This window comes from Myxine glutinosa, chromosome 12, assembly GCF_964187855.1.
Source record: "Myxine glutinosa chromosome 12, kmMyxGlut1.1, whole genome shotgun sequence".
Classification (NCBI taxonomy): domain Eukaryota; kingdom Metazoa; phylum Chordata; class Myxini; order Myxiniformes; family Myxinidae; genus Myxine; species Myxine glutinosa.
In genome coordinates, this window is record NC_136272.1 from 36,055,997 (window position 1) to 36,079,534 (window position 23,538).

At 43.3% G+C, this 23,538-nt stretch overlaps 1 protein-coding gene across 4 annotated transcripts in view; it reads left to right on the forward strand.

The window, feature by feature from the left end:
- Window positions 1-20,887, forward strand: part of HERC2 (HECT and RLD domain containing E3 ubiquitin protein ligase 2) — a 425,948-nt gene extending 405,061 nt beyond the window's left edge. For all 4 annotated transcript variants that reach the window (XM_078766738.1, XM_078766740.1, XM_068132745.2 and 1 more), the window contains 5 exons: window positions 385-497; window positions 3,902-4,092; window positions 11,496-11,601; window positions 13,208-13,420; window positions 19,242-20,887. In XM_078766738.1, the coding sequence (XP_078622864.1) occupies window positions 385-497; window positions 3,902-4,092; window positions 11,496-11,601; window positions 13,208-13,420; window positions 19,242-19,514 (896 nt within the window). In that variant the 3' untranslated portion in view covers window positions 19,515-20,887. The remainder of the gene's footprint in view (window positions 1-384; window positions 498-3,901; window positions 4,093-11,495; window positions 11,602-13,207; window positions 13,421-19,241) is intronic.
- The last annotated feature ends 2,651 nt before the right edge of the window (window positions 20,888-23,538 follow it).

Sequence of the window (23,538 nt, forward strand, 5' to 3'; positions counted from 1 at the left end):
CTGATTCCCAACATTCTCTCTTCTCACTGACTCTCCTCTCCCGTCCAATCACTCTCATCTCTTTATTCTCTGGCTTTTGGAATTGTCTCCCCAAGTCTTCAATCAAGTTTTTGCCTCCAGAATTTAAAATCTGTTTTAGCTTTGTTTCTGTTTTCTTTCTTCTGTTTACGATTTAATTTGCTCTTCCATGAGCGCCGATACCTGTATTAAAAAGGTATTAAATAATACAGCATTAAATAAGTTAAAGATAGTAAATATAAACTAGAAATCATCCATGAAGTGACCTGTGTGAAATGACGATACAAATATGTGTAATTGAATGGAAATTTGAACATTTACTCTCGCAATATTACAATTCCTCTGATCTACCATTATCTTGTTCAGGTGTCCTGCTGGGAATCGCTATCCGTACCGGAAGTCCGCTGAGTCTCAGCCTGGCTGAGCCTTTGTGGAAGCAGCTGGCTGGCATGAACCTCACCATTGCAGATCTCAGCGAGGTTTGAAACCCAATGTTACATTTTGTTTTTGATGTATTTTGTAATTGAATTTCCATTTTATTTGTGTTTGAGGTTTGATGATGGAAGGTTGGTGTGAGGACGAGACTTGGTGTTGGTGTGAGGTGTGAGGACGAGGCTTAACGTTGAAGTCTTGCTTTAAGATCGGTTTATCACAAATGAAGAGTCGTGGTTTCTCAAGACGACATTGCATGTCCAACAATGTCTCAAGACAACAATTTATTTGACACGATTTCTGCGGATGAAACTTTGTGCGACGAGTACAAACCAGAAGGGGAAATATTGGTGTTAGGGTCAAATTTTCCATGTCCAAAAAACGCCAAAGGTCAAAAATGAGAACAGCAAGGTGTTTGCCTTTTTTTTTTTTTTAACTACCACCTTGGAATTTTGCTGAGGTAGACAGTCACACTTGGTGCAGTAGTGAATAAGACTACACTGAAAGCATCTAGTTCTTCTGAACTTTAAATGCTGCGCTAAATGGGTTTAACTCTACGTTTCCATCGATGCCATCTTTCTGTGACAATGTTGTGCTCCATCCAAACACGATACTCGTGGCCTGTTTGAGTCTTGAGATTGAGATTTTTTTTTCATGATCTACTGTATTCTCCGAAATCCAAATGACTTTTGACTTCATCCCAAAAATGAACTATAACGGCACTCAGTAGAGAGCATACCTCCACCTGGTTGGCCATATCACTCAATGGTGAAGAATCACTTAAAAAATTATTCTAGCTGGATCCGAAGAGGACTTGCATATCTGGTCACTGAATTCAACCACCAATTATTTTTGAGGTCATCATAGGCCAACAACTTATTTTAGGGATTTCGCAACTATGCACGACATATTTCGGCATTTTTTTTGTTTTATCCCAATTTGAGCCCGTCTCCTGCAGTGTGTGTGTGTGTGTGTGTGTGTGTGTGTGTGTGTGTGTGTGTGTGTGTGTGTGTGTGTGTGTGTGTGTGTGTGCGTGCACGCGTGTGTGTACACGTACGTGTGTGTGTGTGTGTGTGTGTGTGTATGTGTGTGTGTGTGTGTGTGTGTGTGTGTGTACAAATGTGTGTATGTATGTATGTGTGTGTATGCGTATGTGTATGTGTGTATATGTATTTGTATGTGTATGTGTGTATGTATGTGTGTATGTGTAAGTGCATGTGTTTGTGTGTGTATGTCCGGGCCGTAACTTTTTTTACCATTTGAGTTTTGTCATCAAATTTTCAACAAAGCTTTATTATGAGAATATGGAACGGAGAAGGCAAATTAATAGTTTTGGTTAAAAGGTCAACGGTCAGTATCACATAAAATTGTCAATTTTCATCTGATGGACCTGAAATTTTAAGAATTTGCATATTGGGTCTCAGAATTGGTTCACCAATAAAAGCTAGAAAACGTTTATTTTTAGATCTAAAGATGAAAGGTCAAGGCTGAATACAATCATAAATTTTCATTTTGTATTTTTTTTTTAAACTGTTTTCATTCTTTTGAGCAGGCGCAAGAATAATAGGACGACGTCTGAATACAAATGGATGCGGACGGGCTTTGCATTTTCAGATGCTTTCTAATTTGACATGTTTACCAGCTACCGCCCATATTACTTTTAGCATAACAACAAATTCTTGAATAAAAAAAGAAATCGATTACTTTATGAATCATGTCTCCCCGGTGATGCACATACATAAACATCGTCTTACCGGTAATATAAATACTGTTCTTACCTTAATGACTAAAGTAGGTACAATCGTTTTTCCCTTCAGGTGGCGTAAACGTCCACAATGTCCTCTGGAATCAGCCTCGCAGTTAAATCGCCTTCTTTGTGAAGAAGAGAGTGAAGAAAATCTTTCCTCACCCATGGTTGAACACAAACAGTTTCTAGTCCGTCTCATTGCAGAAAAGCTTCGTTCTGAAGTGGCTTTATTTGTGAAAATCCTTCATTTGTGAAAAATCACAAATTTCAAAGTTGTTAATCTGATTTGAAAAAGGATGCAGCCAATCACATCACTCTATGCAAATACCGAGAAGGTCTTCCGTGGCTGGAGGAAGAAATCCACGCATTTGGGTTCCGTTTCGCTTTGTTACTCACGTTTAAATACGGGATGTTTTTATCTTAATTGTAAACTACTGAAAAACAAATAAAGGAGGGGACATTGCCCCCCCACCCCCCAAACTCTGCCGGTGGTGTCATCCTCCTTCCCCCCATCCTCTCTTTACAGTTCCTTATATCCTGTTGCGTCCTGATCCGTTCGGTGTTCTAGCTCTTCATTGAACCTTGACCCTGTATACAACAAAATACCTGTCATAGGTTGGCCACCATTGTGCAGGCTTGATCGACTGAATTGTCTCTTTTTGTGCTGAAGTTCCTTGGAAGGGAAGTGATCTCTAATATATATTGCGAACCATGGTGTCTGTCCGTGCGTTTGTCTGTCTCCCGTTTATGGAGGCCGCTTTCTGCGCTGCATTTGAAAAGCTCACCATTCACCTTTGAAATGATGAGAACAGGCATGAATAATGTTGATGACAAATTTTATTTTGCGAGCAGGATATTTTGCCTTCTTTTTCGACAAATTGAACCTCTGCCACCCGATGTTGCACCACCATTTTTCAGTGGGTGGCATAAATAGCTTAGAACTTTGGCTCTGAGTGAAACCAAGAGTGAAATACAATTTACCTTTTTAAAGTCCATTAAATAGCTTAAATTGATTAATTAACTTTTCCTGTCTTAATTAATTAACTTTTGAGTACCAGCTTGCTGGGATGAATGATCACGGTGTGTACCCCGATTTAGAATAGGTACACTGTATCCCTGCGCATCGTAAGAGGCGATTAAGGGTTGGTGTCAGGAAGGGCATCCGGCCATAAAAACATTGCCTCAAACAGGGCCCCATGAGGTCATGGGGCCTGCAAGGCCAACCCCCATTCTAGCGGGGAAAAATGGCCTTTAAACGATCATTCATTCATTCCTGTCACTGGGGGCAGGTACTTTTTGCTGGTAGCATGATATTTCCAAACGTGGACGGATTCCAACGAAGCATGGTGGACATGGTGGGTGTGTGCCAAGGAATAATTGTTTCGGTTTTGGTTCAGGTACTAATCCAGATCCGGCTTATCAGTGGGATACAAAAGGTAAACTGTTTAGAAAGTGGGAAACTCTACTGAGTGCCATTCTAGTTTGCTTTGTCTTATTATGTGTATGTTTTGCACTGTTATAATTTTACCAACTGTATGTCTGAGCGCTTCAATGCAGGAAATTACACGAAAATAGAAGATCATTTTTGGCTTTGAGATTTGATCTTGCGATACCTGTCTTTGAGGAAAATTTTAATTAACTTTTGCTGTGATAATATCCTCGTCTATCCGTGTATGCATGTGTGTTTTTGTCTTTATTATTCAGGTGGATAAAGACTTCATTCCTGGACTCATGTATATTCGTGACTTGGAGGCATCTGCGTCGGAGGTTGAAACTATGGCAATGCCATTTACTGTACCCAGTGCCAGTGGGCAGGATGTTCCACTTAGTTCCAGGCATTCCCACATCACATTAGACAACCGTGATGAATTTGTCCGCCTTGCCATCAATTATAGGTTTGTCCTTGCTTTGCTTGATGTATTCTGTGTTGAAGTTTCATTGGTTTCTTGGAACATTTGTCTGCTTTTCCTACTTTAATGGCCAGCTTAGAAATGAATAAGTCATGGCAATACCTCAGTCAATAGTGTTTGTAATGTGCATTCGTGATTTGCTTATCTTCCATTGGATATGTCTTAGGTGGAATCTCTATGATATTAGTCTAAAGACATCTCAGAATCCAGAATATATTTTGGCTGAAATTCCCATGAGCATTAATTGGCTGCAATTATGGCGACCTCACAATGTCTTACATACGGAACCACAAGGTATTTTATGTCCAGATCTGACGTCTAACAAATCGCATCGATCACTGTAAACGGTGTTTAACCGATGTGCATCTGATTATTTCGGTGTACAGCTTTAAGCTTTATGTCCCCATTGGAGGATGCCCTCATTCTCCACATTACTTCCTGCATTTGCCTTCTGACATCTGGCCACTCGTAGCAATGTGCTTGTTGTTTTCTTGTTTATATTTTTCCTTTTTAATCATTCCATATATGTATTTGGTTTCTTTGTTTTATACCCTGGAGATATGTTTTGAAAAGCCCTGTGCTGCCTGAATATGAGTTCATTGTGATGCTGAGAAGGTTTGGGGTGGGAGGGTGAGGAGGATCGATTGTTGGTGCAGTGGTGGGAGGAATGCATTGAGGAGGAGGTTTGACATGCTGGAGCAGTGACTGGAGGAGTGGTTGGGGAGAGGGAGGGAAGTTTTGTGTACTGCTGTAGTGGAGGGATGGATGGTTGGGGTGAGGTGCGGAGAGTTAGATGTGCTGGTGTAGTGGGGGGACGAGTGGTTAGGGGTGGCTGTGTGGTTCTGTTCAATTCGATTTTATTTTACCTCATTGCTCCTATATTTTTCGTCTTTCGGATTCTGTTTATTCACTGTGTGAACCGTCATAGCTGGGCTGGAGGAATGTACAAATCTTCTTCTTCCTCTGCCTGGATGTACAAATGAACAAGCACATATAACTTGGAGGCATCTGCCTAGCGATTCGTCGAATGCGCTGAAATTATTTTCGTTCTCTGTTTCGTACCAGTCGTTCACCCCGTACCTCCTTGTTTAATATCTGTACTCACAAAAAAAAAAAAAAAAACCCCCCCAAAAAATATTTCCTTCCCAGGTCTTATTCGTTTATTTGTTGTTCTTTTTGTTCGTTCGTTCTTCGTTCGCGATCACGCGGTTAGAAATGTATAATCTCTCCCCTGAACAACTATTTTCTCTCATATATTATAACACCCTTTTCTTCTTTTCCTACAAAAGGATGCTTTCGTCTTGCTCACCAAATCTATTCATTCCAAAAAATATATATAATACCATCTCTTACAGTTCCTCCTTTCTACATTCCCTAAACTATCCAGAACTCCACCCCTCCTCCAGTGTCCTCAAACGTATTTTTGACTCGAAGGTCTCAAACTCATTTTGCAAAAAATGTTCGTTTCCCATGAATCGTACACTTTTCAAAATCCAATCTCACCCCTCCCCTCCAAATCCTCCCCATTACCCATCCCTTTCAAATCTCCCCCCTTGCCCCTTCCCTCCCCTCCCTCCTAAACTCCCCCCACACCCCTCCCCTCCGAGACTCTCCCTCGCTCCTCCCCTCCTAGACTCCCCTCTCACCCCTCCTCCTCAAAGCATCCTCCCTGCTTCTTCCCCCTTCCAACTTTCACCTTCATCTCCCCAACCTTCTGCCTCGCTCTTCCCCCTCCTCAAATAACACCTCACTGTGCCTCACCCAATCTCCATCAAACCTTTTGTCCGCCCCATTCTTCCCTTTCTCCAAGCTATTCTGAAATCTCTGAAATCTCTGACACACCTTCAACAGCTCTCCCTACCTCTTCCTCCTCTTCCACATCTTACCCTACCCCTCCCCCCCCTGTTCTGGACCTGATGCTCCCCCTTCCTCTTCATTAACGATATGGACCTCAAACATCCGGGGCCTTCGCTCAAACTTGACAGACCTCTCCATACAGGTTGCTTCTGACAAACCAGATGTGATCTGCTTAACAGAAACTATCCTCCATCATGATGTCTCTGATGCCTTGGTATCTCTCCCAGGTTACTCCCTCCTCCGGTATGATAGACCTGAGCCTCGTCCTGGAGGTGGGGTTGCTATCTTTATAGAAAACTCTCTTCCTCACTCGCCCTCCACTGCCCTCTCTCCACCTCACCCCCAGGAATACCTTTGGCTACGGCTTCCCCTTCGCTCCCACCTTTTGTTCATATGTGTGTTGTACCGTCCACCAAACAGCGATGACTCCATCTACATCTCACTGTCTGATAATATGGACCAACTTCTATCTACCCATCCCAACTCTCTCTTCCTCATATGTGGTGATTTCAATTGTCACCATGCCAGTTGGCTGGGTGTGGGTACCTCTCTCACCAGCCATGGCTCTTCAGCAAAGGACTTCTGCGACTCACTGGGACTGACACAATCTGTCAATTTCCCGACCCGGATCTCAGTCAACGGAGCATCTTCTCTTCTGGATTTGGTTATGACAAACTTCCCTGAAAATGTCTGCTGCTCTTCTTCTGCTCCAATCGGCTCATCTGATCATGTGCTTGTCAAAGTGGACATCTCTCTGACCATTCTCAGAGAGCCTCCTCAGCGTCGACGAGTCTGGCATTTCACTCAGGCCAACTGGCACGGTCTTCAAGCAGCCATCAATCATCTGGACTGGTCTCCCATCTCTACCGCCTCTGACATCAACTCATCCTGGGAATTCTTTCAAAGTAAATTGCTCTCTCTCATGCACAGATTTATACCATCTCGTCTTCAGTTGTCATACCCTTCCTCCCGTCCATGGTACACGGAATCTTGTGGTGAGGCTGTTGCCCTGAAACAACTTGCTTTCGTCTCCTGGAAAGCAAATCCAACGGAAGGAAATCTCATTTCCTTTCACAAAGCCCGAAACAAGTGTGTGTCCACCCTCAGGAGAGCCAGGAAACAATATCTCACCATTCTCAAGACCGAACTCTCTTATCTGTCTCCCTCTTCCAAATCCTGGTGGCGTCTCGTCAAATCTATTTCTGGTGTTTGTTCCCCCTCCATCCCCTCCCTCACCTCAAACGGCTTAACGGCTGACTCCGCACGTGAAAAAGCTGAATGCCTCAACTCTGTGTTTGCCTCTAAATCTTGTGTCCCAAACCCATCCCTCTCTGTACCCACCGTACCCAGTCGTACCCAGCTGCTCCTGGACTCTGTGTCCTTTCCTCCTGACAAGTTGGAAAAGTTTCTGTCAACCCTCGACTCTGATTCTGCAACTGGTCCTGACGGCATCAGCCCACGGGTCCTAAAATCATGTTCTTCTGCTCTTTCACTCCCTCTTTCTGTTCTCTTCACCCTCTCTTTTGCTCAAGGTCATCTGCCATCTGCTTGGAAATCAGCCAACATCACCGGTTTGCACAAAAAAGGTGCAAAAACAGATCCCAGCAACTACAGACCAATCAGCCTTCTCCCAATTATCAGCAAAGTCATGGAATCCATCATTGCTTCAGATATTAAATCTTTCCTCTTCTCCAATGGCTTGATCTCTGATCATCAATTTGGTTTCAGACCTGGTCACTCTACTCTGGAGATGCTGCTTCTGCTTTCTCAACAATGGATGGAGGTCCTCAACGCCAAACAGGAAATTAGAGCTGTCTCCCTTGACATTTCACGTGCCTTCGATACGGTCTGGCACCCTGCTCTGCTCACCAAACTCTCCTCCTTTGGTATCCATGGAAATCTCCACGCATGGCTGGCGGACTTCCTCTCTGGTCGTAGTCAACGTGTGGCCCTGAATGGGTTTCTCTCATCTCCTCTTCCTGTTCAGGCTGGAGTTCCCCAAGGTAGTGTTCTGGGCCCTGTGCTTTTTCTGGTCTTCATCAATGATCTCTCTGACTCTCTTGAAAATCCTCTCTATCTCTTTGCTGACGACTCTACTCTCTGTCGCTCCATTCCTCATCCCTCAGATCGGCAGTCTGCAGCCTCCTCACTCTCTGCAAACCTGGACAAAATCACAGACTGGTCAAACAAGTGGAACATGTCTTTCAATCCTGACAAATCTCACACTCTTACAATGTCTCTCCGAAAGGACCGACTGGACAACCCTCCCATCTACTTTCTCAACAATCCTCTCCAAGAAGTTCTGTCGCTCAAGCTTTTGGGTCTCACTATCTGCCATGATCTTTCTTGGGAAAACCACATTTCCAAGCTGGCCTCCAAAGCCAGTCGCCGACTGGGCATCCTCCGTCGTGCAAAGTCCTTCCTTGGCATACCTGAGCTCCTCACCACATACAAGGCTTTCATCCGCAGCTCAATGGAATACTGTTCTCCCCTCTGGGCTGGTGCTCCTGCCTCACACCTTGCTCGGCTTCACGCTGTTGAGGCCAAAGCTTTCAGAATCATTGGAATCTCCTGCGATGTAGTCAACACCGAGGGCCTTTCACTCACTCACCGCAGGCAGGTTGGTGGTCTTTCTGTCTTCTACCGACTCCTCTCCGGCCTTGCTCCCCCAGCTCCCTCTGTGCTCTGTCCCCCCAATATTCCTTCAGGTCGCACAAGATCTGCCTGCAACCCTCTTATGGTTAAACTGCCAAAGTCTAGGCTCTCTGCTCACCTTCACTCTTTCATTCCCCTTTTCTCCCGCCTCTGGAACAAACTCCCCCACTCCCTTCAATCCCACTCCTCCCTCCAGGTCTTTAAAACAGCTGTTCACCACCATCTCTTATCTTCCCCCATCGAAAACCTTGATCTTTTCTACCCCCGGTAATTCACCCCAGAGTCCTTGCAGTGTTCCTATGTTTTATTCCTCTCCCACCTCCCCCCAAGTCCTCCCGATGTCCCTGCTCTCAAATGTTGTGTTTGTGTCCTTCCCCCTCTTCCCCCTCTCTTTTGTGTCCTTCCCCCTCTCTCCCCATCTTGTCTGCCGCTCCCCTTGTTTTTTGTGTTTTGTGTGTCGGTTTGTCTTTTTGTGTGATTAATGTTAGCTCTTTCACGAGCCTCGATCTGGTATACAAAAAAAAAAAAAAAAAAAAAAAACTCCTAATGGTTCGAATGTAAAATCATTTCCAGGACTATTCCGTACAAAACTTCATTTGGCAAAGGATTTTCTTGATATATTACGAGAATAGAAAATAATTGTGGCATTTTTTTTTTCTTGTGTATTCTATAATTTATTCATTATGTCTTAGACAACATGCTAAAACACTCAGAATAAATTACAGGCCAATTGATTTCCACCATCAGTGTCCTAATGCATGTAACCCTTATTCACATGTCTTTGTTGTACATAAACATATGCAAAAATTGCAGTTTTTTTAAGGACATGTGACTACTACTTGTCATGTGATACCTGAACGATAAGTCCAATTTGGATGTATGTGGTGTCAAAATGTGTGCAAGACCCGAGAGAAAAAAGGCATGAGAGGAGAATTCAAAATCCTTCGTGGTTGCAAAAAAATTGAGACAAATGTCGAGGGGGGTGGGCTTAAGTCAGGACAGTCATACCACCATGGGCGGTTGCTCTCTACAACCTTCTACCTAAAAGTGACCTATTTTACTTCAATTCCATGGATGCTTAAGTTGTCATTACAATCGTGACTCCTAGCATTTATTTATTTATTTATTTATTTATAGTTATTTCTTTCTTTATTGTTGATCAACATTTTAAAAGTATTGTATAACCCAGGCTCCTTCCTCCTAATATTGTACATTCTCTCCTGCAGTGCTTAGTACCATTAAATAAACAATATCCCCTCCCACCCCCCTCCTCCCCCACATTTTTTCCTTACCCAAGAACATACATATATGCAAATAAAATAAGGATGCAAATGTGGCTTGTATAAATAAGTAATGCATTCCAGGAATTTCATTTTCATGTTCTCACATTTCTCCTCCCATGTTTTGACGTGTTCATGACATTTTGCATACCTCCTTATGATAATGAACATAGTTTGAAACTCCAAAGCAAAACACTAGCCAGCCACACGGTGCTAAAATCTACACTCATTGTTACATTACCGAACGCATTGTTCTCTTCCTGGATGTACAAAGCAAAACAGCATGGAATTATTTAATTTCAGCACTTCCGACCAGAAGAAGATTGTTTTTGCTGTTAGTTATTTGGTTATCTCAATATAGTTATCTCAACAAAACATTAATTTGAACCACGTGACCTAAGACGTCATAAAAAAAAAATCCTCCACAAATTTATCCCGAGATGACGCTCAACAAATTTCATCTTGATCGGATGAAGTTTTGTACTTGTCGAATTATGACGTCATAATGGAGGCACCTATGACATCATCATTAACATATTTTATTCCCCATGGAGAGTTCTTTACAATGAGCCATGGCTCATTTTTTTCTATTCAGTGCTTTCGGAGATATAGAGGTGCAAAGTTTTTAGGCTTTTCCAAGATGGCGCCCATACCCCGTGACCTATGACATCATAATTATCATCAAAAAATTATGCAGGTGGAGTTGCACCTATGGTGGGAATTTCCTGTCATCGGACCAACGGTTGCCGAGAAAATCATATTTATTCTGTGCGGACAAACGGACAAACAGACAGACAAACAGACAAACAAACAGACCCCAATGCAATGCCCTCTCCTCCTGCGAGGGTAACTAGAGAGTTCATAGAACACCTTACCTTGCGCAGTGTTAAAGTATATAATTCATTTTAAATTTAATAAAGATTTTAAAGGTTTTGTGGTTCTCCATACAGCTATACATCCCTCCGTCTATGTGTGCATAGCAGATTTTCATTACTGTGATAGAACTGAAGTGATTTTCATCAGATTTTGGAAGAAGTATGTATTATGATGCAAAGATAAACTGATTTAATTATATTGTCATGTGACCTTTAATTGAGCATATTTGTGACCATAACAACTTGTGAACCACAGAAGGGATGTAAACCAAACTTGGCACAAACAATTGACTGTGATGAACTGATTAAATTTTGGGTGCAAAATTCAATGACCTTTGAAAATCATTTTGCAAATCATAGCTCGAGTTAGAAGCGTCTTTTCTTCTACTTTTCTCTCTCACACACTCTCATGTGACCTTTAATTTAATGTGACCTTTAATTGAGATCAAACATAACAGTAGGTTGACATCTAAAACGGGTGGAGGTAGAGGTAGGTTGACACGGACATGTTCACATTGATACATTCACGTCAAATTCTATTTTCTAGTTTCTTAATTCATAGGTGGAGTATTTTTGTTCTCTTTTTATATCATTTTGGATTTAATGTGGCATAACACATACTGGATATTATCTTCAATGTTTCAAATGCAGGTTTATGTAAATGAGGTGATCTCTTTCAATCAATCTCATGCACATCTTTGTTTCTGTTTCTCCCGTCCAGATTGCATGAGTTTGATGAACAGGTGGCTGCTGTCCGCGAGGGCATGGCACGTGTCATTCCTGTACCTCTCCTTTCACTCTTCACTGGTTACGAGCTTGAGACAATGGTACAATCTCACTCTCATTATAGTACCTATCACTGGTTGACCTTTAGCAAAGCCATTTGTGAGGATGGATATTCAAGTACCGGCTCAACAAATTTCAATCGGGAGACCGACTCGGTTATATATAATCATATTTTTTGAAATGTATCCGTTGTTTGAGTTGTCTAGTCTGGGTTTGATTTCCTTCCCAGTTGTAAACGATCACCATAGTGCTTTGCAGGCAGAGTGTGGCTTTAGTGAGTGCACCGTTCGCCTTATGGGGCATTAAGCAGTAACTGTCTGCCAGTATTGTTTGGTGGACATTGAAGATCTCACAGTATTTTTTGCCAAGAGGAGGCCATTATGTGTCGGCACCCTGGCCAAATTCTTCCCTTAGCCAGCTGTTGTGGCTCCACAAATTACAACTCTATGTTGGAGCTATGGCATTCTCATCCCAATAGCGAACACATTTCCATATCATGGTCTGAAACATGGCTTGAGATATGACAACAAGAACAATACATGCTTAGACAAAGGTCAAATTGTGTCTGCATTTACTTGTATATGTCTTACATTTCCAAATAACTATTTTGTTGTTTTTTTTAACGCCACGCTTTTTTAGCTCACCTGCACTTTAGTCCGGTGAGCTTATGCGATCGAGCAGAGTCTGCAGGTAAGTCAGTCAGTAAGTGAGGGAATGAGTCTGCAAACACTTCAGTCATTATCGCTTGTACCAAACACAAGATTTTGATGAAACTTGGCCAAAAGCGTCATGTGTGATGCCTAACAAAGGTGTATTGACCGCATCAAAATATGCGCTCATAAAAATCTGTAATAGGTTTATAACTTGAGAACGGCTAAAGGTGTCTAATCCAAACTTGGTACAGGTAAGTATAATGATGTAAATATGAACTGATTAGAATTTGGGGTCAAGAGATCAAAGGTCAAATGTCAGACATCCGTCAGGTAAAAATTATGTTACTGAGCTAACTTGTGAACCAGTTATTGGATTTTCACCAAACTTGGTATAATTATATATTATGATGCAAAGATAAACTGATTCGATTTTGGGGTCAAGAGGTCAAAGATCAGAGGTCATGTTAAGTTACAATTATTTCGTTACCACGGTAACTTAAGAACAGCTGAAGGGATCATAATCAAACTTGGTGCAGGTATGTAAAATGAGGTAAAGATTAACTGATTCGATTTTGGGGTTACGAGGTCAAAGGTCAGAAGTCTTGTTAAGTAAAAATAATTATGTTGCCACACCACCTCGTGAACCAGTGATGGGATTTTGAACAAACTTGGCATACGTATATACAGTATGATGCAAAGATGAACTGATTAGATTTTGGAGTGAAGATGTCATGTCAGGTAAAAATGTGATAACTTGAGAACAGCTGAAGGGATTTAAAGCATACTTTGTACAGGTATGTATAATGATGTAATAATGTGTGCGGCGGCAAATCGGTCGATGTCGTGGCATCGAAGAGTGTTGTTCTAGTTTTAAATGAGCAACAAAGGACAAAAGCTTCAAATTCATTTTGGTACTTCAAGTTCATTTCTAGAGGTCAGTTTTATCAATCTAAAGTTAATTGCACATGCCTCATAAATTATACATTTCCACTAGGTTTGTGGCAGCCCTGACATTCCTCTTCATCTACTGAAATCTGTGGCAACATACAAAGCTGTGGAACCAGGGTCACCACTCATCCAGTGGTTCTGGGATGTGATGGAATCATTCTCGAACACGGAGCGCTCACTCTTCCTGCGCTTTGTATGGGGGCGCACACGCTTGCCACGCACTATTGCAGATTTCCGTGGCAGGGACTTCGTCATCCAGGTAATGTTTGTGAAGGATCTCTCTCCTGCCACAGCAATATCACCCATATGCATTGCATGATGTGAACAACGATAGTTGGGCACTTGTACTTTAATTTATATGTAGATCCTTTTTGGCCTTATCCCTATTGCTGATATTGCTTTTCTGACCTCTATTGCACCTCTTTCATGCTTCGTCATTTTTAGTGCATTGTTTGCAGCCTTTTACTATTATGATTTCACAGTTTCATGCTTGGATAGAATCAGATTTGCTTGAAATACCAAGGCATATTCCTTGGCCTTGTTTCTTTTTTTTTTTTTTCTTTTTTTTTTGTATACAAGATCGAGGCTCGTGAAAGAGCTAACATTGATCACACAAAAAAGACAAACCGACACACAAAAAACAAGGGGAGCGGCAGACAAGATGGGGAGAGAGGGGGAAGGACACAAAAGAGAGGGGGAAGAGGGGGAAGGACACAAACACAACATTTGAGAGCAGGGAGGACTTGGGGGGAGGTGGGAGAGGAATAAAACATATGAACACTGCAAGGACTCTGGGGTGAATTACCGGGGGTAGAAAAGATCAAGGTTTTCGATGGGGGAAGATAAGAGATGGTGGTGAACAGCTGTTTTAAAGACCTGGAGGGAGGAGTGGGATTGAAGGGAGTGGGGGAGTTTGTTCCAGAGGCGGGAGAAAAGGGGAATGAAAGAGTGAAGGTGAGCAGAGAGCCTAGACTTTGGCAGTTTAACCATAAGAGGGTTGCAGGCAGATCTTGTGCGACCTGAAGGAATATTGGGGGGACAGAGCACAGAGAGAGCTGGGGGAGCAAGGCCGGAGAGGAGTCGGTAGAAGACAGAAAGACCACCAACCTGCCTGCGGTGAGTGAGTGAAAGGCCCTCGGTGTTGACTACATCGCAGGAGATTCCAATGATTCTGAAAGCTTTGGCCTCAACAGCGTGAAGCCGAGCAAGGTGTGAGGCAGGAGCACCAGCCCAGAGGGGGGAACAGTATTCCATTGAGCTGCGGATGAAAGCCTTGTATGTGGTGAGGAGCTCAGGTGTGCCAAGGAAGGACTTCGCACGATGGAGGATGCCCAGTCGGCGACTGGCTTTGGAGGCCAGCTTGGAAATGTGGTTTTCCCAAGAAAGATCATGGCAGGTAGTGAGACCCAAAAGCTTGAGCGACAGAACTTCTTGGAGAGGATTGTTGAGAAAGTAGATGGGAGGGTTGTCCAGTCGGTCCTTTCGGAGAGACATTGTAAGAGTGTGAGATTTGTCAGGATTGAAAGACATGTTCCACTTGTTTGACCAGTCTGTGATTTTGTCCAGGTCTGCAGAGAGTGAGGAGGCTGCAGACTGCCGATCTGAGGGATGAGGAATGGAGCGACAGAGAGTAGAGTCGTCAGCAAAGAGATAGAGAGGATTTTCAAGAGAGTCAGAGAGATCATTGATGAAGACCAGAAAAAGCACAGGGCCCAGAACACTACCTTGGGGAACTCCAGCCTGAACAGGAAGAGGAGATGAGAGAACCCCATTCAGGGCCACACGTTGACTACGACCAGAGAGGAAGTCCGCCAGCCATGCGTGGAGATTTCCATGGATACCAAAGGAGGAGAGTTTGGTGAGCAGAGCAGGGTGCCAGACCGTATCGAAGGCACGTGAAATGTCAAGGGAGACAGCTCTAATTTCCTGTTTGGCGTTGAGGACCTCCATCCATTGTTGAGAAAGCAGAAGCAGCATGTCCAGAGTAGAGTGACCAGGTCTGAAACCAAATTGATGATCAGAGATCAAGCCATTGGAGAAGAGGAAAGATTTAATATCTGAAGCAATGATGGATTCCATGACTTTGCTGATAATTGGGAGAAGGCTGATTGGTCTGTAGTTGCTGGGATCTGTTTTTGCACCTTTTTTGTGCAAACCCGTGATGTTGGCTGATTTCCAAGCAGATGGCAGATGACCTTGAGCAAAAGAGAGGGTGAAGAGAACAGAAAGAGGGAGTGAAAGAGCAGAAGAACATGATTTTAGGACCCGTGGGCTGATGCCGTCAGGACCAGTTGCAGAATCAGAGTCGAGGGTTGACAGAAACTTTTCCACCTTGTCAGGAGGAAAGGACACAGAGTCCAGGAGCAGCTGGGTACGACTGGGTACGGTGGGTACAGAGAGGGATGGGTTTGGGACACAAGATTTAGAGGCAAACACAGAGTTGAGGCATTCAGCTTTTTCACGTGCGGAGTCAGCCGTTAAGCCGTTTGAGGTGAGGGAGGGGATGGAGGGGGAACAAACACCAGAAACAGATTTGACCAGACGCCACCAGGATTTGGAAGAGGGAGACAGATAAGAGAGTTCGGTCTTGAGAATGTTGAGATATTGTTTCCTGGCTCTCCTGAGGGTGGACACACACTTGTTTCGGGCTTTGTGAAAGGAAATGAGATTTCCTTCCGTTGGATTTGCTTTCCAGGAGACGAAAGCAAGTTGTTTCAGGGCAACAGCCTCACCACAAGATTCCGTGTACCATGGACGGGAGGAAGGGTATGACAACTGAAGACGAGATGGTATAAATCTGTGCATGAGAGAGAGCAATTTACTTTGAAAGAATTCCCAGGATGAGTTGATGTCAGAGGCAGTAGAGATGGGAGACCAGTCCAGATGATTGATGGCTGCTTGAAGACCGTGCCAGTTGGCCTGAGTGAAATGCCAGACTCGTCGACGCTGAGGAGGCTCTCTGAGAATGGTCAGAGAGATGTCCACTTTGACAAGCACATGATCAGATGAGCCGATTGGAGCAGAAGAAGAGCAGCAGACATTTTCAGGGAAGTTTGTCATAACCAAATCCAGAAGAGAAGATGCTCCGTTGACTGAGATCCGGGTCGGGAAATTGACAGATTGTGTCAGTCCCAGTGAGTCGCAGAAGTCCTTTGCTGAAGAGCCATGGCTGGTGAGAGAGGTACCCACACCCAGCCAACTGGCATGGTGACAATTGAAATCACCACATATGAGGAAGAGAGAGTTGGGATGGGTAGATAGAAGTTGGTCCATATTATCAGACAGTGAGATGTAGATGGAGTCATCGCTGTTTGGTGGACGGTACAACACACATATGAACAAAAGGTGGGAGCGAAGGGGAAGCCGTAGCCAAAGTTATTCCTGGGGGTGAGGTGGAGAGAGGGCAGTGGAGGGCGAGTGAGGAAGAGAGTTTTTTATAAAGATAGCAACCCCACCTCCAGGACGAGGCTCAGGTCTATCATACCGGAGGAGGGAGTAACCTGGGAGAGATACCAAGGCATCAGAGACATCATGAAGGAGGAAAGTTTCTGTGAAGCAGATCACATCTGGTTTGTCAGAAGCAACCTGTATGGAGAGGTCAGTCAAGTTTGAGCGAAGGCCCCGGATGTTTGAGGTCCATACCGTTAATGAAGAGGAAGGGGGAGCATCGGGTCCAGAACAGGGGGGGGGGGGAGGGGTAGGGTAAGATGTGGAAGAGGAGGAAGAGGTAGGGAGAGCTGTTGAAGGTGTGTCAGAGATTTCAGAGATTTCAGAATAGCTTGGAGAAAGGGAAGAATGGGGCGGACAAAAGGTTTGATGGAGATTGGGTGAGGCACAGTGAGGTGTTATTTGAGGAGGGGGAAGAGCGAGGCAGAAGGTTTGGGGAGATGAAGGTGAAAGTTGGAAGGGGGAAGAAGCAGGGAGGATGCTTTGAGGAGGAGGGGTGAGAGGGGAGTCTAGGAGGGGAGGAGCGAGGGAGAGTCTCGGAGGGGAGGGGTGTGGGGGGAGTTTAGTGTGTGGGGTGTGGAGGGTGTGGAGGTGTGGGGTGTGGTGAGATTGGCAAGGGGGGAGAAGGGGCAAGGGCAAGGGGGGAGATTTGAAAGGGATGGGTGATGGGGAGGATTTGGAGGGGAGGGGTGAGATTGGATTTTGAAAAGTGTTCGATTCATGGGAAACGAACATTTTTTGCAAAATGAGTTTGAGACCTTCGAGTCAAAAATACGTTTGAGGACACTGGAGGAGGGGTGGAGTTCTGGATAGTTTAGGGAATGTAGAAAGGAGGAACTGTAAGAGATGGTATTATATATATTTTTTGGAATGAATAGATTTGGTGAGCAAGACGAAAGCATCCTTTTGTAGGAAAAGAAGAAAAGGGTGTTATAATATATGAGAGAAAATAGTTGTTCAGGGGAGAGATTATACATTTCTAGCCGCGAGATCGCGAACGAAGAACGAACGAACAAAAAGAACAACAAATAAACGAATAAGACCTGGGGAAGGAAATATTTTTTTTGGGGTTTTTTTTTTTTGTGAGTACAGATATTAAACAAGGAGGTACGGGGTGAACGACTGGTACGAAACAGAGAACGAAAATAATTTCAGCGCATTCGACGAATCGCTGAGAGAAAAAACCACAAGGTCGGAGACGGTACGGTAGTCTAAGCCTACGAGTACGAGGCCGCAGAATACTCGATACCATTAACCGACGATTGTGTATACATGTACGAAAAATTAGCACCGAAAATTTGCCAAAAGATACGCTATAGGTACACACACCGAAAGATAGATACAGTCTCGACAAAAACACGATTGTGATAGATCACTTAGCTTCGAGAGCGTGAGCGCATGGAGCAGCTTCGAAAAGACGTGACCTCGCCGTGCTCTCGCGAGATATATATATGATGGTCCCATTGCTATAAATACCCCCATGTTGCCTTTAAGGTCGAATATATTTCATTCTTTATCAACTTACACATTTCAAATATCACCTCCAGAATTATTTTAAAGCAATTCTCCATCTTGTACGACATCGTCTTAAATTATTTATTTGAAATAATCGTCTTAAAATTGATTCTGTGAGAGCTGATTGGTTATTCCTTCCAATTACGAGTGAGAGACGTAATAAAAGGTTATGTTTCACCCCTGTCTGTTTGTTTGTCTATCTGTCTGTGAATAGGATATCTCAAAAAGTTATAGACGGATTCGGACGAGATTTGATGGACACGTTGGTTGTGTGACGAGGATAAATTGATTAGATTTTGGTGAAGATCTGGATACGAGAATTTCTTCAGTGATTCTTCACCATTGGGAGATGGGGCCAAAAAACGATTTGTAGCATGGTCTCAAAAGGTTGTGGACGAATTCAGACTAAATTTAGTGGATGAGTTGGACATGTGACAAGAAAAAGCCAATTAGATTTTGTTTGAAATCAGGTATGGTGGTAAAAAGCCAATGAGGTACAGATGCAGCCTGGCGGAGATATACGCTCTACCAAGTGCCATTCTATTTATTGATATGTTAACTGATATTGGCATTGCAATGCGGTATGTGCTTGGCAGGTGGTGCACGTTTCTGTCTATGTTATCGTGGTGATCATTCGCAAATATGTGGTGAAACCAGCCCAGTGGCTGAACCAGTCCAGGGGGCATGTAACATTGGGATTCTCATGTTTGTGCTACTTGTGAATGTCTGCAGCTGTAGAGCAGCACGTGTAGGGGTTGAAACAGCAAAGGGCTTACCTTGTGTATCTTTTCTTGGTTGCTTTATGTAGATTTCTTTGCCTTGAAGGGCATAGTAATTAATATACAAGTACTGTGTTTGTACAAATTATAAAATATAGAGCACAATGCATGCACAGTCCAGGTGAAGATCATTCGGTAGTGGAAATGTCAGTCCTGGGCCTTACCTTTCTGGACAGCTGCGCTTCTGCTTTAACTTTTGAATATATGTGTGATTTCATTTCTTCCTTCATGCTGTCTGAGTTATTTCATTCTGGCAATGAAACCATTTCAATATATGTTACCTGTGCACATTTTCGTCTTCCTCTATAATACTTTCCCATCAACTTTTTGCTCACACAGGTCCTTGATAAATACAACCCACCAGACCATTTTCTGCCCGAGTCCTACACTTGTTTTTTCCTGCTCAAACTTCCACGCTACTCAAGCAAGCTGGTGCTGCAAGAAAAGCTCAAATATGCGATCCATTTCTGCAAGTCTATTGACACAGACGACTATGCCCGCATTGCACTGTCTGCTGAGGCACCTGCTGGTGATAGTAGCGATGAGACGGACAACGATGATGCGGAGTCGGTTGGTTCTGCATCGACACAAGGCTACGTTACGGGTCTATGATGTTCACTGATGGAAGCTGTGGGATAGTATCTAGTTGGTGATATTCGGTAGCTCATGACATTTGTTTTTTGTCTTTCTCGGCAACATGCAGAAATGATTGAGATGTTGGTTACTGGAGTGCTGGTTGGATTGAGTTGCAAGTCAAGTTGTCAAAACTTAGACATCTACCATTTCTTTGGAAAAGGAGGGATTGTGGGAAAGGGTTTTCTTTGTGAGGATGAGGTTCTTCAACAGGAAGAGAATGAGCTTTTTAGTCTGGGTTTTCAGGCACAGGGTCATTTCCTTGAAAAGTGTGCCATCCCTCAGATGGATTGTAAGCTCGTTTTGTTGTATTGGTCGATGGATAGTAAACATGCCATGGTGTTTACCAACAAATCGTAATCAATTTATCACCACAGCTCAACAAATTACGAATTTCTGCGTAAACCTACAGTGGGCGAGCCTAACTCACAACTGACTCTCATTCCCATTTGACTGTGAACGAGCAAACAAAACCAGGAAGAAAATGACAAATTAAGAGGACACTTCTTTAAAAATGCGAAATAACTGGCAATATTTGTTCCAAAATTTTGCCAACAGGTTAAAATTCATTAGAAAGGGAAATGACAAAACAAGCAGCAACGACCAAAGGTTGATCAATCTTGGTATGCATGAGATGACAGCACCTGTTTATTCTGACCTGAGATGGCAGCACCTGAGTACTCTAACTTTATGTAGCAGCACCTTTTAACTCTAACCACCTGTTATTTATTTTTTTTGGGTGTTATTTTGTTTTGGTTTTTGTTTAACCTTTTTGCCTGAAAGTCATCTTGCTCCGACATTCGAGCTTGAATAACTGCTCACGTGCCCTCTCTGTTTCTGTTAAAAGAAAATCTGCGAACCCTGTATTTGCACGGCCTATTATTTGCATCACTAATGTTTTTCTGGATAGATTTAAGGTTTAATTCGTCGATGCTGTTTGCTTTTGCGGTGTTGTTTAACTCACACCTTAACCCTCCGTTTCACTCCAAACGACTCATTTGTATGAATGTGAACAAACCATGTTAAATCAATTTACTTTCATGATCATTTTCGCCACTGTGCTATATTTTACCAGTATTGGTACGTTTTGTTTGGTGGAACAAAAATGATTCTAAATGCTACAAATTGTGAACACTTTGTGTTTAGTTATTTTATGATGCCGTTCTTGGTCTTGGTTTCGTTCCGTGTTTATATTTTGTGTAGTATATTTTTGGAGGGATGTTTTTTTTGTGTTCACACAAGTACAACTTGTGGACACATTTGTTTGGCATTGTAATTTGGTTGTTCAAGATGTGCAATTGGACACTTTAGGTGTACAATAAACCTCATTCGTCATGCGACAATTATACTGACACGGCTTTGTTCTTGTTGGCATCTACCCGGTGGTTTTCTTTAACTTTTGGTTCATTCCATACCAACTCAACCAGAGCCGTTGCCAGGACGCTCTGATTTTTTTCTAGAAAATTCACCCCATGGGTTTTCAAATCCGCCGAGTTAAAAAATGCTAGTCAATCTTTTTTCCTGGACATTTGACCTTTGACCTGTAACCTGGCAAAGGTCAACCAAAAGTGAAAGAGTGGCCATGACCAGATAAATCACCCTGGGCTCAAGGTAGATGCTACAATCATGTGAAGCACCGCATTTGACTCGTAATGATTGGAGCTTTCAAGAAAAAAAATCATCAGGAGCCCCCAACTCGATTTTGGTAATTTGCCAGATCAGGGGTAAATGATGAGTTTTATTTCACCTTCAGCCTAACCGTTTGGAGATCCTAAAATGTTGGTATTGCTGTAAGAACATTAGGGACAAGTCTTCAAAAAAATTTGAAACCCTTTTGGCTTCAAGTCTCCCCTCCCCCACACGCCCAGTCATTAACTCCCCTGAAATGTGATTTTTGTTTTTTGCTATCTTTACCATGTTTAAGCCAGAATAACTTATGGGGGGTGGGCGGCGGGGGGTTCCAAAAACACCCAAGTATATTTTTTGCATTGGTCTTGATGAAATCGACAAGAATCAAACAGAATATTTTGCTATCTGTGGGCAGACAAGAAGAAGAAGATTTTTTTCGGATTTTTCCAGAAATTTTAAGTTGCATTTGTCATGCATTGAAGCATTGCTTATTGCCACTTTGGTGAGGTTAAATAAAGTACCACATAGTCCTAACCAAACTAGCATTTTTCTTCTAGGGAAGCACACCACCTTGTTCCTCAGGCAAGATGAAGGTCTCACTTAGCAGTAAAAGTATGGCATTCCGTGTGGTGTCAGTGGTGAAAGTTGTTCAGGAGGATCCAGCTCAGCTGCGTCTGCATGGTGGTGCCTGGGTGAACATGTCATATGATAGTGAAATGTTCATTGGATAAGTTAACGTCTCAGATGTCCGTCGTGCGAAGTCCTTCCTTGGCACACCTGAGCTCCTCACCACATGCAAGGCTTTCATCCGCAGCTCAATGGAATACTGTTCTCCCCTATGGGCCGGTGCTCCTGCCTCACACCTAGCTCGGCTTCACGCTGTTGAAACCAAAGCTTTCAGAATCATTGGAATCTCCTGCGATGAAGCTAACTCCGAGGGCCTTTCACTCACTCACCGCAGGCAGGTTGGTGATCTTTCTGTCTTCTACCGACTCCTCTCCGGCCTTGCCCCCCCAGCTCTCTCTGTGCTCTGTCCCCCAAATGTTCCTACAGGTCGCACAAGATCTGCCAGCAACCCTCTTATGGTTAAACTGCCAAAATCTAGGCTCTCTGCTCACCTTCACTCCTTCATTCCTCTTTTCTCCCGCCTCTGGAACAAACTCCCCCACTCCCTTCAATCCCACTCCTCCCTCCAGGTCTTTAAAGGTCCCATGTAATTCAAAAGTTTCTGGTTATTTATATATTAACTTGACCTTCCTAGTGAAGAAATCACCCATGTTTCTTTTTTAAAATCAACAATGGGATCATTAGACCAATATTTTGAACATTTGTAGTGTTTTTCTCAACTTGCTATACCCCGCCCCTCAAAAAAGTGGAGTTCAGCGAACCGCAGGTCACGTGACCGGTGACGTCATCTCCAGAACGAAGTCCATGCCATCTCGATTCACTATGCTTCGGCCCGCGATCCGGTCCGTGTAATTTGTACGTACTTTACTTTTGATTTGCTTGATCTTGATCTGAGGTATGCTGAGACACACGTGTGTCACGCCTCGCCTCGTTGATAAGCCCGCAAGGTCGCTCCGTGGAGCGGCCTGCACATTTTCAACTATGTGTGAATTAAATAATTAACAACTCACGGTCTGAGGTAACTCGGCTAAAAATTATCCGATTTGCACCAAATAAAGTTTATAAATGGTTTCACAGACCCCTACTTCTGACTAAAAGTGGAAACAGAATGTAAATTGGTGTTAAAACAAGTGTTTGATTTGTATCGAGCAAATGCACGTGGAGCATGCTTGCGAGCGAGCTGCGTTCTGGAGGTGACGTCACATGGATTACGTCATCGGCTTTGAGGTATGGGGCAGAATTTTTAGGGGCGTTCCCAAGTGGTTCGGTTTTCTTTCATTTTTAATGTTTCAGAGTGAATATAACAAAAAATCAATGCCATATTTGAATTCACCATAAAAAGACTCATTTGGATGACATCAAATGCATTTTGAGTGAGATTCCGTGTCTGTGGACCTTTAAAACAGCTGTTCACCACCATCTCTTATCTTCCACCATCCAAAACCTTGATCTTTTCTACCCCTGCTAATTCACCCCAGATCCACTTTTTTGAAATTCCAACTTCTTTCCTGGAAGTCCTTGCAGTGTCCATATGTTTTATACCTCTCCCACCCCCCACCCTCCCCAAGCCTTCCCCGTCCCACATTTCTCTTGATGTCCCTGCTCTCAAATTTTGTGTTTGTGTCCTTCCCCCTCTCTCCCCATCTTGTCTACCGCTCCCCTTATTTTTTGTGTTTTATGTGTCGGTTTCACTTTTTGTGTGATTAATGTTAGCTCTTTCACGAGCCTCGATCTTGTATACAAAAAA